Source organism: Hemibagrus wyckioides, linkage group LG15 (assembly GCF_019097595.1).
Source record: "Hemibagrus wyckioides isolate EC202008001 linkage group LG15, SWU_Hwy_1.0, whole genome shotgun sequence".
NCBI lineage: Eukaryota > Metazoa > Chordata > Actinopteri > Siluriformes > Bagridae > Hemibagrus > Hemibagrus wyckioides.
The window spans coordinates 18,690,001-18,703,719 of record NC_080724.1 but is presented as its reverse complement, the minus strand read 5'-3'; the positions used below and the strand labels follow the sequence as shown (position 1 = coordinate 18,703,719).

The window sequence follows — 13,719 nt, the reverse complement described above, 5'->3', positions numbered from 1 at the left end:
CATTGTGGATGAGCCCACACACCCCTCACACACACTCTTCACCCTCCTGCCATCTGGAAAGAGGTACCGGAGCATTCGGGCCCTCACAACCAGACTGTGTAACAGTTTCTTTCCTCAAGCCATCAGGCTCCTCAACACCCGGGACTGAACTGTTCTACACTCTCACACACACTCTCACTCAGGACTGAACTGTTCTACACTCTCTCACACACACACACTCTCACTCAGGACTGAACTGTTCTACACTCTCACACACACACACACTCACTCAGGACTGAACTGTTCTACACTCTCACACACACTCTCAATCGGGACTGAACTGTTCTACACTCTCTCACACACACACACTCACTCAGGACTGAACTGTTCTACACTCTCATACACACACACACACACACACACACTCACTCAGGACTGAACTGTTCTACACTCTCACACACACTCTCACTCAGGACTGAACTGTTCTACACTCTCTCACACACACACACACTCACTCAGGACTGAACTGTTCTACACTCTCACACACACACTCACTCAGGACTGAACTGTTCTACACTCTCACACACACACTCACTCAGGACTGAACTGTTCTACACTCTCTCACACACACACACACTCACTCAGGACTGAACTGTTCTACACTCTCACACACACTCTCACTCAGGACTGAACTGTTCTACACTCTCACACACACACACACTCACTCAGGACTGAACTGTATACAACTCTCTGTCTCTCTCACACACATACACACACACACACACTCTCTTTCTCGCCTGTGTGGACACACACATAATTTATATTGTTCATTACTTACTGCACTACCTCTACCTGTCATCTGCTGCTATAGTTATATTTATGTTTATTTCTATTTGCACTACCTCAACCGCTGCTGTTGTATTTTTGCACAATATTTTTTTTTACATCATTTTACTTTATCTTATTTTATTTCACTTACATTCCATTACACATGTTCTTTTCTTTCATTTTCGGCGCTAAGTGTCCTGTGTTTTTGTGTTGTCTTTCTTGTATTTTTTTTTCTTTGCACTGTCTTGTCTTCGCTCTGTTTGCACCTAGCTGCACACTGTGCACTTTACATGGCTAAGACAAACTTCTGTCCTAGCTCTGTGGTGGTGTTTTTTGTGTTTGATCTTTATGTTGTATGTTTATGTAGCACCAGGTCCTGGAGAAACGTTATTTCATTTCACTATATACTGCATCAACTGTATGTGGTTGAAATGACAATAAAGCTTCTTGAACTTGAACTTGAATGTCACAAAACAGTTTTAGAGAAATCTGGGATTAAAAGCTTCATAAAAATTATTACTAATGAGCAAAGAGGTGACACTGGCAAGGAAAAAACCTCCCTGAAGCAAGAGGAAGCAATCTTAAGCAGAACCAGACTTCTCCTTTGTGGGATTTATGTGAACAAACAAGATCCTAGTCCTGACTATTTTTTCCATTTTCTTTTCCATTTTTCCCCCCATTTTTTTCCATTTTCAATATTTTGTTTTTCTTCTTTTCTTTTTCCGCATATTTTTTCTTTCACTCGATTGTCTTGCCCTTTGGCTTTTACAATGGTCTCTCTTTCAAACTAACAATAGTTACATAATAATATGTTTTTCTTTTATTTATAACATACTCTTAAAATTCCGTTTTTATTCCTTTATATTCTGTTTTTATTTCTTTATACTCTGTTTTTATCCTGTTGTTGATCTTTGATCTATATTCTTAATTTTGTCGAGCTGTACCCTTAATATTTTGTTTTATGCTTTCTGTTTGTCTATCCATATCTATTTCTTAATCTTCTTCATTTCTTAATTTTACATCTTTATTTTTATTTTTTATTTTAACAGCTTGTGTTGATTTCATATTTTTCTTTTTCTTATTGTTTGACTTCTTTCTTTGTTTTGTAAAGCACTTTGGTGAACTTAAAGTCGTTAGATAGACAGACAGACAGACAGACAGACAGATAGACAGATAGACAGACAGATAGATAGATAGATAGATAGATAGATAGATAGATAGATAGATAGATAGATAGATAGATAGATAGATAGATAGATTGATCTATTCATCCCAGATCTACTTTATTCATTCCAGTGGGAAATGTACAACTTCCAGCAGTATCCACAAGCACAGGTAAGAGGTAATAAATAAAATAAGACAGGAATATAACAAAAAATAAAATAAAACAAAAATATAACAAAATATAACAAAGAATATATCAAATAACCTATAATAGAAGAAATATAACAAAAATACCAAATACAGAGATTTAAATGTATGTGAAGTAATGTGCAAAAACAAGAATTTAAAGGGACAAACATAATGAGGTAATGTGCAAAAATAAGTGCTATATAAATAAATTATTGATTGGTTCATTGGTTGATTGATTGATTGATTGATTGACAATATATTGTTTAACGTGTCTAAACGTTTGCTGTGGGTGTTGATTGTGTATTGATTTGGCTCTATTGTTTTGTTTTAATAAAAATCAATAAAAAAAATGAATTAAAAAAATAAAAGAAGAAGAACCAGACTCAACAGGATAGTGTGTTTCTAATTCATTCCAATTCTATTACTGACAGTTTATATAACAGTGTATATATTTCTTTCTTTCTCTCTTTTATTTTTATTTTTATTAGAGCAACTGTAACATGGTAAAGGAATTTCCCACTGGGATTAATAAAGTTCTTTGAATCTTGAATCTTGAATCTTGAATACTATAAAATCATGCAATGCGAAGTGTGTTTTATTGGTTATTTTCTATTATCCAACACAGCTGATTTATCTAATCAGTCAATTCTAAGTAGATTCTGAGTTACAGCAGGAAATACACAACTTACACTTATATTGCCAAAAGTTTTGGGACGCCCCTCCAAATCATTGAATCTGGGTGTTGTTTTTCAGGGGTTGGGCTCGGCCCCTTAGTTCCAGTGAAAGGAACTAAAGCTTCAGGTTCATACCAAGACATTTTGGACAAGTTTTGGGACACCCCTCCAAATCATTGAATTCAGGGGTTGGGTTTTACCCCTTAGTTCCAGTGAAAGGAACTCTTAATGCTTCAGCTTCATACCAAGACATTTTGGACAATTTCATGCTCCCAACTTTGTGGGAACAGTTTGGAGATGACCCCTTCCTGTTCCAACATGACTGTACACCAGTGACCAAAACAAGGTCCATAAAGACATGGATGAGTGAGTTTGGTGTGGAGGAACTTGTCTGACCTGCACAGAGCCATTTTACTGGAATGGAGCAAAACATTCCCATAAACACACTCCTAAACATTGTTGAAAGCCTTCCTAGAATAGTTGAAGCTGTTATAGCTGCAAAGGGTGGACCAACTCCATATTACATTCATGTGCAGTATGATAGGCAGACATCCCAAAACTTTTGGCAATATAGTGTTTATACAACAGAGGGTAAGACCAGGGTTGGGAATGTGTACATTGTAGAAATGTGCCTCAACATCTGAAAGAACAAGCCTTTATTTGTCTCATACACATTACAGCAGCATACAGTGTTTGTTGTCTTGCAAAAATTTACCCTATTCAACACACCATAGATAGGGACTCAGCACTATAGGAGTATGTCAGAGATAAGTATTGTGTCAAACTCTTCAGTTGTTTGTTCTATCCTTCTCTCAGACACATTCACCAGTCTGTCAGGTTCCACCACCGATACATGTCCGATCTGATCCCTGCTGATCCTGTTAGTTGAGTGCCTCAGAACACTGCTAGGGTGTAGAACACAGCACTTACTTTCACTGGATTGTAGAAAATCTGCATAACGGGGCGAAACGGCATGAACCAACAATCCAAGATATTTTCACATTATTAGAAAGATTATGAAAATGATCCAGGAGAGGCAAACATTAACCTTTCAAATATGAGCATCAGATGTTCTTATAAATGCTCTGTCTAGTGTAATCGATCTAACACTTGTTATTATAATAATGATTTATACAACAGTGTTGTGGAATTCTTTATTCTATATGATTGGTCAGATTAATTTTCTATAACAGCTGCTTTGACCATAGGTCGGTTTATATTAATGCACTCGTCATAGTGAGTCCATATTAAATCATTTACAGGTCCTTGTACAATGGACGCTCCACATGATCTCCACAGAAGGCTAGTAAAACATGGGTGGGACAAAGAAAAGCCTTTAGTCGTTGATGCGGTGTAGTTTTCTGTAAGGAAATGTTTAACGTGAATGGAAGTTGATCAGTAACAGCAGTTTTTACAGCATTATTTTCCCTGTAATGTTTTATAACATACAGCTTGCTTTGTGTGGTTACATATATGTTAAATAATTAACATTAAATACATAAAATACTACTTTTGCCGAGAAATAGTAGTTAAATATATAATCAGTATACTGTATACCAGCCCTGCCTCAGAGAGAGAGAGAGAGAGAGAGAGAGGGAGTGTATGTGTGTGTATGAGGTGTGTGTGTGAATGAGGTGTGGCTGTCAGGTGGTAATCATGCCAGAACCTGCCTACCTGGTCCTAGAAAAGGTAGAGTATTTTTAAACACACACCATACACACACACACACACCACACACACCACACAGACCTTCACCAGTCTGCAGCAGCTGTCAGATCGTCTCTCACTACACTACACCATGACTATTACGATCTACATTAGCAGTGTCAGCGGCTCCAGAGAGGTAAAATCCCGACATCTTCCTTACAATTTCCTTTTATTTATGACGAATGGACTCTTTCGAATGATTGTCAAATGTTGGCAGGTATAATCTCTTTCAGTTTGTTCTCTTATGTCAGCTCTGGTACCAGATTTATAATGTTTCTTTAAGAAAGCTTTAAACTAAATCTGTAATGTTTGATACAGTCGCTTTTCCCTGCAGGAACATAGTTTTTGGGTTTGTTTGCTGTCAGAATTGTGGTAAATGGAAACTGGGAACTTCTAATGGAGTCAGCTACATTTTGGCATCAGTCATTTGAAGAAGGGAAATTACAGCTCTGGGAAAAAGCCAGTTCAGCAAACCTAGATTAAATCTAGTCCTGAATTGTTTACTGGAAGTGTCACATGGAATAATCCACACTGAATGACTTGTATATTTACTTTATATTCAACCGCACCTAACGTTCACTTTGTCATGAAATACTCAGATGATTCGTTTGGGTTAAATTTCTGTCTTTCAGTGGTTTTCTACATTACCCATAATGTTTTTTTGGCATTGACATTTACCCACAATGCAGTTTGGCTACCTAATAATATTGGTGCAGTGGGATTTTGTGCTTACTTCATTTCTACCCATAGACAGAGATGCAGCAGCACTTTAGTGTTTAGTCTGTCCATCTCTCTCTCTCTCTCTCTCTCTCTCTCTCAAGGCCCTCTTGCAGCTAACTATCTGAGCCGAGCATCAGCTATAACTTAGCACAACTGCGTCATAAAGCTGCACTGCATTCTGGATATTTAAGCCCAGTGTTTGTATCACAATCTCCACACTTGATTTCTCATTTATTCCCACAGCCACATTCCAAAATCTAGTAGAAAGCCTTTCCAGAAGTCTTTATTTGTCACATATACATTACTGCACAGTGAAATTCTTTCTTTGCATATCCCATCCTTGAGGGTTGGTGTTCAGAGCGCAGGGTCAGCCATGATGCAGCACCCCTGGAGCAGCCTTGCTCAAGGGCCCAACGGAGGCAGCTTGGCAGTGCTGGGTCTTGAACACTGATTTTTCGATCAACAACCCAGAGCCTTAATCTAAACCACTTAGGCCTTAACCAATTGAGCTACCACCGCCTGCCACATATTCCACATTTTCGCATATCCCAGCTTGATAGGAAACCAGGGTCAGAGTGCAGGGTCAGCCATGATACGGCACCCCTGGAGCAGGGAGGGTTAAGGGCCTTGCACAAGGGCCCAACAGCAGCTTGGCTGTGCTTGAACCACCAACCTTCCAATCAGTGACCCAGAGTCTTAACTGCATGAGCCACCACTTCCCTGTAGAAGAGTAGAGTATATTATAACAGCCAAAGGGGAATAAATCTGGAAAATGGTGTTGTCCACAAGCTTTTAGCAATATATTCTATTTTGAGATCAATGCAATGTGTTTCAGGGTGGAGTTTGTATTTAAAAGTTAATTAAGGCCACGTCATCCAACAGGCTTTGTGACATACTTTGATAAATAACTATAATAGTGACTGGTACAGTGTATCACGGCTCAGCAAATCCCTGAGTCAATACCCGAGTTAAGTAGGTCACTTGGGATAAACAGAAAATTCTGAATCATCTAATTGTGATCCTGTTAACAAATCCTTTAACATAATGTTGCTGTCGTTTTTCTAACTGCATTTTTTGCATTGAAATACTTAGTTTAGTATTGTTTACCATGATGCACTGAAAATTCAGTTCAATTCAGTTTTATTGGTTTAGCGCTTTTAATAATGGATATTGCTGGTTCTGATAGAAAGGTGTCAGAATACACAGCGCATGACAGGTCAGGGCTGTTTTGGTAGCAAAAGGGGCAACCAACACAATATTAGGCAGGTGCTCATAATGTTATGCCTGGTTGGTGTATATAAAGATGTAAATTGATCAAAGTTTATTAACTGCTTTTAATCTAATGCTATGATTTGAATCTGAATCTCCCCTCAGATAAAGACACAGCAGGAAAAAATCTTGCAGTTCCTTGATTCGAGAAACATCAAGTACTTTGCCAAAGACATCACTCTAAGTCCTGATTTTAAGGCTGAGATGAGGCAGAAGGCGGGGAATCCCAGCGCCTTGCCTCCTCAGGTCTTTAATGGATCTCAATACTGCGGGGTGAGTTTCTTTAAACGTGTCTTCACATGAGTGCAGACAGGAATTCTGGCTTCGGATTACGGCGTCTACCAAATGGCGTAAATGTGAATGTGTTCATCGCAGAGTAATGCGGGGTGCAGTTCAGTTCAGCATTGAGTTTTGAAGTAATTCCATTACATTAGGAAAGTAAGTAAGTGTGCAGGCTGGATGAAGTGTAAAAAGGCCACTGTGTTGTACTTAATAGGTCGTTTTTACGGTGGCCGTGAAGCGCAAAACAAAATTACAAATCCGAAAACAATTACAATTTAGACAAACCGAAAAACTGTAAGTATAGTTTGCGAATGAAATTCTGAGAGCTGATTGGACGAGACATCTGTCACTCAGGACATACAGGAAATAGGAAATTGTGTATCTAACTTTATTTCTTGTACATGTGCGGAGTTTCAATAGTGCAACTTTAAGTCTAAGAAAGTCTTTCACGCTTGATATGAGGCACACGCTGTCCAGTTTCTGATTGGGTATCTGTTGAAAGTATCCAGCTGTAATATTCTAACAGGGGGCGGGGCTATAGGTTTAGGGGCGTACCCACGTTTGGTTTAATCACAGAAGCTAAAGGTATAGTATAGTTTAGTAATTTTGCTATTTTTTTTCTGTTGTTTAATGACCTCATCCTGTACACAATTACTATTTAATCTAAATCAGGGTTTCCGAACCTTTTTGTACCATGGACCGGTTTGATACCGAACAATTTTCTTACGACCCGGGGGTGGGGGGCTTTTGGGGGGATTTGGAGTGATTGATAGGAGGAGCTCTTTAGTGTCATCTGATCCAACAGACGAGCTACTGTTGCTGAAATTGCTGAAGATTTTAATGCTGGTTGTGATATGATGTGTCAGGGCTGTTTTGGCGGCAAAAGGGGGACCATTAGGCAGGTGGTCATAATGTTATGTCACAATGTTTGACAGTCTTTACACAGCATGTCTTTCCATGTAAGTAAGTAAATAGGACATGGGAACACTTTAAAAACGGCTGTGAAATGCATTAAAATCTACTTACCTTTTAAGTGATTAAACATTTACAACACACACACACACACTTTTAGTAATAAAATGTACTAATTAATGCAGTACCTGGAATGCAGTCTAGTCCTCAAACTAAACCTCAGCTCATCACACACCCTGTGTTGACGTCTTGCGGTTCTGATCTACAGAACTGGCTGGAGCATGTTTAACAACACCCTAACACTCTAAATCAGTGTATTTAGCCTGTGCGTGTTCTCTAAGCGTGTTTTTCTCCTCTGTTATTACAGGACTACCAGGCGTTCTTCGACGCACTGGAAGACGGCAAGGCAGAGAAATTCTTCAAGCTATGAGTTCAAAAGCGGACTGTATATAGTGGACTCTTAAGCTTCTTTTGTGCAATAGACAGCTCAAAAGGCCAAAAATTCTGTCACCTGGATACCTTTCTATGCTTGCATTAAACAGTAATATAATGAATTATAGTATTAATATTTCATTACATTATACTATTACACTTAAAACGAGACACTGTTTAGTATTGGATAAATTCTATGATGTCTTCAATACCAGACTTACAGACAAATACAGAATATGTATTCCATTCTGTTTATTAAGTACACCTATATATATGTCAGCATATACAGCTGTATATCATGGGTTTATTTCTTTGCTTCAGGGATAATACACAGCCAATGTGCCATATGTTCATTACTGACTACTATAAAATCAAACAATGCTAAGTGTCTTTGTGTTTTCTCAGTCTAGGTGGTTGTATTCGAGCAGGAAAGGCACTAAATTGTATGATAATATGGGTTCTGCAGGACCATGGTTGGGAATCTGAGTATTGTAGAAGGTTCTCTTGACATCTAGAAACACGAAGAAGTCTTTATTTATCACTTGATGAATTTACCCCTATTCAGAATGTCATAGACAGGCACTGAACACTATTTCAGTTATTTGTATTGCCTATATTGTTCAGTTGTTTGTTTTAGCCTTCTTAAAAACATTCACAAGCCTGTCAGGTTTCATCACCAAAACAGGTACATCCTAATACCTGTAGATCCTATTTACTGTCAGGAGTTGGTACAGAATCCAGACCCAAATGCAGGGATATGATGAGAAATGAGAGGTTTATTAATAAAATAACAAAACTACAGACACATGGAAGCGCTAGGGAAAACTAGGAGACTAAGTACAAAATAACAAACAGGAAACAAACAGCAGAAACCAGGAGGCAAAAACAGGTAACAAAGACAAGGACTCAGCAACACATAAGCACGAGACAGCAGGTATAAATCTTCTTCTTCTTCTTTCGGCTTTTCCCTTCAGGGGTGGCCACAGCGAATCATCTCTCTCCACCTATCCCCTATCTTCTGTATCCTCAACACTTGCACCCACTAGCTTCATATCCTCATTTATTCCATCCATATACCTCCTCTTTGGCCTTCCTCTTTGCCTCCTGCCTGGCAGCTCCATTTGCATTGAGTTTTGAAGTAATCCTAAACATGATAAAAAATATTTAATGTAATTGACATTTTAATGTCAAATATTTAATGTATTTGATCCTACAGTTAATATTATAACGTTTCATACAAGTATGTTGAATTCTTGATTCTGATTGGTCAGAAGGTGTTGATTAATTTTCTAAAACAGCTGCTTTGGCTGCTATTCAATTCACAGATACTAATGCACTTGTTCTGGTATGTTACAGTTAGTCCATGTTAACTAGTCCATGTTCACAGACGGCTAATAAAAATGTTGAACAAAAGAAAGCCTGTAATCACTGATACTGTGAAGTTTTCGGTAAGGAAGGTTCCACTGACAGTAAATTTTCAGAATACTTTCATTTTCTCTTCTAACATGACAAGCTGCATTTTTTTACTTTTGCCTATATAAAAACACACCATACACACTTACACACACCACAGAGACCTACACTGTCACACTCGACACAGCGATCAGACCGTCTCATTACACCATGCCTATTATAATCTACATGAGCAGTGCCAGCGGCTCCAAAGAGGTAGGATCCTGACATCCGGGTTTCATTCCTTTCCTTTATGATGAATGGATTTCGTCGGATTTGTATTTTAAAATGCTGTCACGTTCAGTCTCTTTCAGTTTGCTCTCTTATTTCACTTTTCACAAAGCCTGTCATTTCTTCAGAGCCTGTTCATTCTTTCTGTCTCACTGTTTGGCTGTCACTTTTCTCAGCAGGCACATAGTCTTGAGTTTCTTTAGATAGATAGATAGATAGATAGATAGATAGATAGATAGATAGATAGATAGATAGATAGATAGATAGATAGATAGATAGATAGATAGATAGATGTGCAGCGTGTGTAATGACGTTACACAATGTCTTGGCCCAAATCCGTGGTCATTTTGAAAACTCCTCTGAAATTCTGTGGCATTTGCTTGACTTTGTGTCTGCAAAATTATGAAATCCTCCCCTCCTCATATCTAAAAGCATTTATGAATGTAAATAAAATATGAATTCTGTAATAAAAAAAAAATAATAAAAAATGTAAAAATGAGTATAAGATACATGGATAAACCTCTAAAATAATAAAAGTATATGAACCGGATTTAAAATAGTGATTAAAATAGTGATTTAAAATAGATATTAAACTGAATCTCCCCCCCAGATAAAGAAACAGCAGGAGGCAATCTTCCGGTTCCTTGATGCAAAACATATAAGGTACTATGCCAAGGACATCACGCTGCACTCATTTCTGAAGGCTGAGATGAGGGAGAAGGTGGGGAATCCCAGCGCCTTGCCTCCTCAGGTCTTTAATGGATCGCAATACTGCGGGGTGAGTTTCTTTTAACGCGTCTTCACGTGAGTGCAGACTGGAGCTCGTTGTGGTCAGCAAAGAATAACGAAGGATGCAGATCGATTCACATTTATTTGCATTGAGTTTTGAAGTAATCCTAAACATGATAAAAGAACATTTTAAACATTAAATCTTTTATGGGAAATGAATTAACAAGTGGTGAGTTAAAAATAAGATTGGAATTTAGGACTTATCATGTGACAGGCAGGCTTTAGGCTATACATTAGGCTTAGGCTGTATATACACAAGCAGCATTGCTCACTTTACTCGCCTGTGTACCTTTTGTACATATGGAGAATTAAAACCTCTGTCCAATAGGGGCAGGTTAGAGCCTTAACAGACCTCACTGGCACTAAAAAACCTTCTTTCTACACTTTCTCCAGGAATACAGGTGAAGGTGAGGATGGATGATAGTGTGAAAGTTAATTAAATGGTAGAAAATTGCTGCGTGTGCATGCAGGGATCTGTGCCATGCTTCACATTCTGTTGTGAAGTTAATGTTACAATTTTTTCTTTAGGATAAACATGGCAGCCATCTGGCATAGGTAAAGGCTGCCATTCTTTATAGCACTATTAAATAAACCAACCTATGAACATTCTGGAATCATGTATGGGGGCGGGGCTAGAGGTTTAGGGGTGTATAAGTTTATATATTCGCAGAAGCGGTGGTGAGCAATCTTCTGTACTTGAGTGAAAGTAGAGATACCCTAGTCAAAATATTACTCCAGTAAAAGCCCTCAACTTGAATTTCTACTCGAGTTAAAGTAACTTGGAACCAAATGTACTTAATAAAAGAAGTATTAGACATCTGTAGAACATGATAGAGATGTCAGTTAACATTCTGGGCAGTCTAGGTGCGCAATGGCAACAGTGTGTGTGTGTGTGTGTGTGTGTGTGTGTTTCACAAATGTTTGACGGTGTGTTTCACAAATGTTTGACGGTGTGTTTCACAAATGTTTGACGATCCTTCCATAATAATATCCTTACCTTCAAGCAAACAGGACATTAGGAACATTTTAAAAATGCCCTTCATAAACACACACACACACACATAAATCTTGACTGATGGAAATGACTGGAAGCTACCAGAATGCAGTCCTGCCACCTCAGCTCATTAGCTCAGCCCATCACACACCCTGTCCACACAGCATACAACACCCTCAATAACACACTAACAAGTAAGCTGTGAGGAAATCAGTGTATTTAGCCTGTGTGTGTGTGTGTGTGTGTGTGTGTCTGTTCTCTGAGCGTGTTTTTTGATTACAGGACTACGAGGCGTTCTCCGATGCAATGGAAAGACGCATGCCACTGAGTTTCTTCAAAATGGACTCTTAAGCTTATCTTTGTGCAACAGAGCATGGAAAAGATGTGATGATGAAATATTTGCGAATAAAAGAAAGGGGGGAAAAAGTTGAAGGAAAAAATGCTTGATGTGTTAGGTAAAGGATTTTTCTAAGAAATAAAAGGACACTTTTCTAAGAAATTTACTGAACATTTGTCAATCAACCCATCCCAAAATGTACATCTGCCTTCAGGGCATTTGGTCAGTCAGGGTCAATAAGTTGAGGTTTAAAATTAGAATAAATAATGTTTATAAATAAAAAAATTATGATTTCACTAACTAGATTTTAAAATCACGGACTCCCTGGTTTTGTTTATTATACTGGACTAACACACACACACACACATATGTGTTATAACTTCTGGAATGTCTACACTAGGATCAGGAATCACAGTTGTGTGTGTGTGTGTGTTTGTGTGTTTACTGACACCTGCTGGTCAATTCCTGTAGGGTTTATGGAGTTAGATTCTCACGGCCTCTGGGTCAGCTTCCTGCTGAGTGAGCCACGTTCACATGGACCCAGAAGATGGCAAGGATTCAGTACGACAATGTCCTGGTGTAATATAGCACAATTCCTGAAATGTTCATTCTCTCTAAGTATCCTTGAAGCAAATGCTAGATTTGTGAAATGAGTCTGAGATCTTCTTAGAGTTCTTTTTAGCTTTCAGTTGTCCCATGAGACCAAAGATGTAATTGTTCTATTAAAAATCATATTCATATACTATATACCCACTATCAGAAGACTGAAAAGCAAGTAAAAATTAAATATGGACAAATTCACCTGATCTTATCAATTCAAAATATCTTGAATATAGTCCTGTAATAAGATCTCCATAAACCAGTTACAAGATCATAAAATAACATAAGATAAGATTATAAGATTTGCTTATTTTAATTATTTATTTTGAGAACGAATCAGTAGAGTAAGATTTATGTAAATATATACATGATATTCTGTTCACTGTAATCTTATAATAAGACATAGCCTGGAGTGTATTTAAGATATGTTCATTTGCCAAGCCGTCATTACTGCAGTCTGTCTTTATAATCCTTTTGTAACTCATTTAAAGCTTAAAATGACCTTATTCTGTTGCTAATTTTGCTATGTAATTAGTAAATACGTCTTTATTCACTTATTATTATTATGTTTAGCATGAACCTGTAAATTGATTGGACATCTCGTGCTTGGATCAGCCTTTTCCACGAAGCATATATTATAGGTTATGGAAAATGTAATATATTTTTTTAGATCAGTCTGAATTTCCTGAAGATCATAGGAAGAAGAAATTTTATTTTTCTATTACATTACTGAAATTATAACACTGTTATCCAAATTATAGGCTGAAAGTAAATCATCGATTAAAATCATATTTTAAGTAAATCATTAGAAGGTCTTTAGCTCTTCGTGCCAATCCGCTGACATTACCTTTCTCTGCTAGAATAGAAATGAACTTATGGAACATTTGTATTCAGTATAAAGATTTATAAATATAAATTATATAGTATAAATTTATGATTTTCTGGCAGAATGAGTCAGGACTCTGTTGGCTTTCAGTGTATTTTTCCCTCTGTTGGATTCAATTCAATTCAATTCTATTTGTATAGCGCCTTTTACAATGGACACTGTCTCGAAGCAGCTTTACAAAAGAAGATAAACAGAGACAGGAGAGGGGAAAATAAATAAATAAATAAATAAATAAATAAATAAATAAAATAAAATTATTAAACTATTTTATCCT

General features: G+C 37.5%; 2 protein-coding genes across 2 annotated transcripts; both read left to right on the top strand.

Annotated features, from left to right (window-relative positions):
- The first annotated feature begins 4,520 nt into the window (after positions 1-4,520).
- Positions 4,521-8,296, top strand: LOC131366077 (SH3 domain-binding glutamic acid-rich-like protein 3). The gene is made up of 3 exons (XM_058410236.1): positions 4,521-4,677; positions 6,636-6,803; positions 8,092-8,296. Exons 1-3 carry the CDS (start codon positions 4,633-4,635, stop codon positions 8,152-8,154), a joined length of 276 nt encoding a protein of 91 aa, XP_058266219.1. The 5' UTR covers positions 4,521-4,632; the 3' UTR covers positions 8,155-8,296.
- A 1,407-nt stretch (positions 8,297-9,703) lies between these two features.
- On the top strand, positions 9,704-13,119 carry LOC131366076 (SH3 domain-binding glutamic acid-rich-like protein 3). Its single transcript, XM_058410235.1, has 3 exons — positions 9,704-9,824; positions 10,450-10,617; positions 11,905-13,119. Exons 1-3 carry the CDS (start codon positions 9,780-9,782, stop codon positions 11,971-11,973), a joined length of 282 nt encoding a protein of 93 aa, XP_058266218.1. The 5' UTR covers positions 9,704-9,779; the 3' UTR covers positions 11,974-13,119.
- The last annotated feature ends 600 nt before the right edge of the window (positions 13,120-13,719 follow it).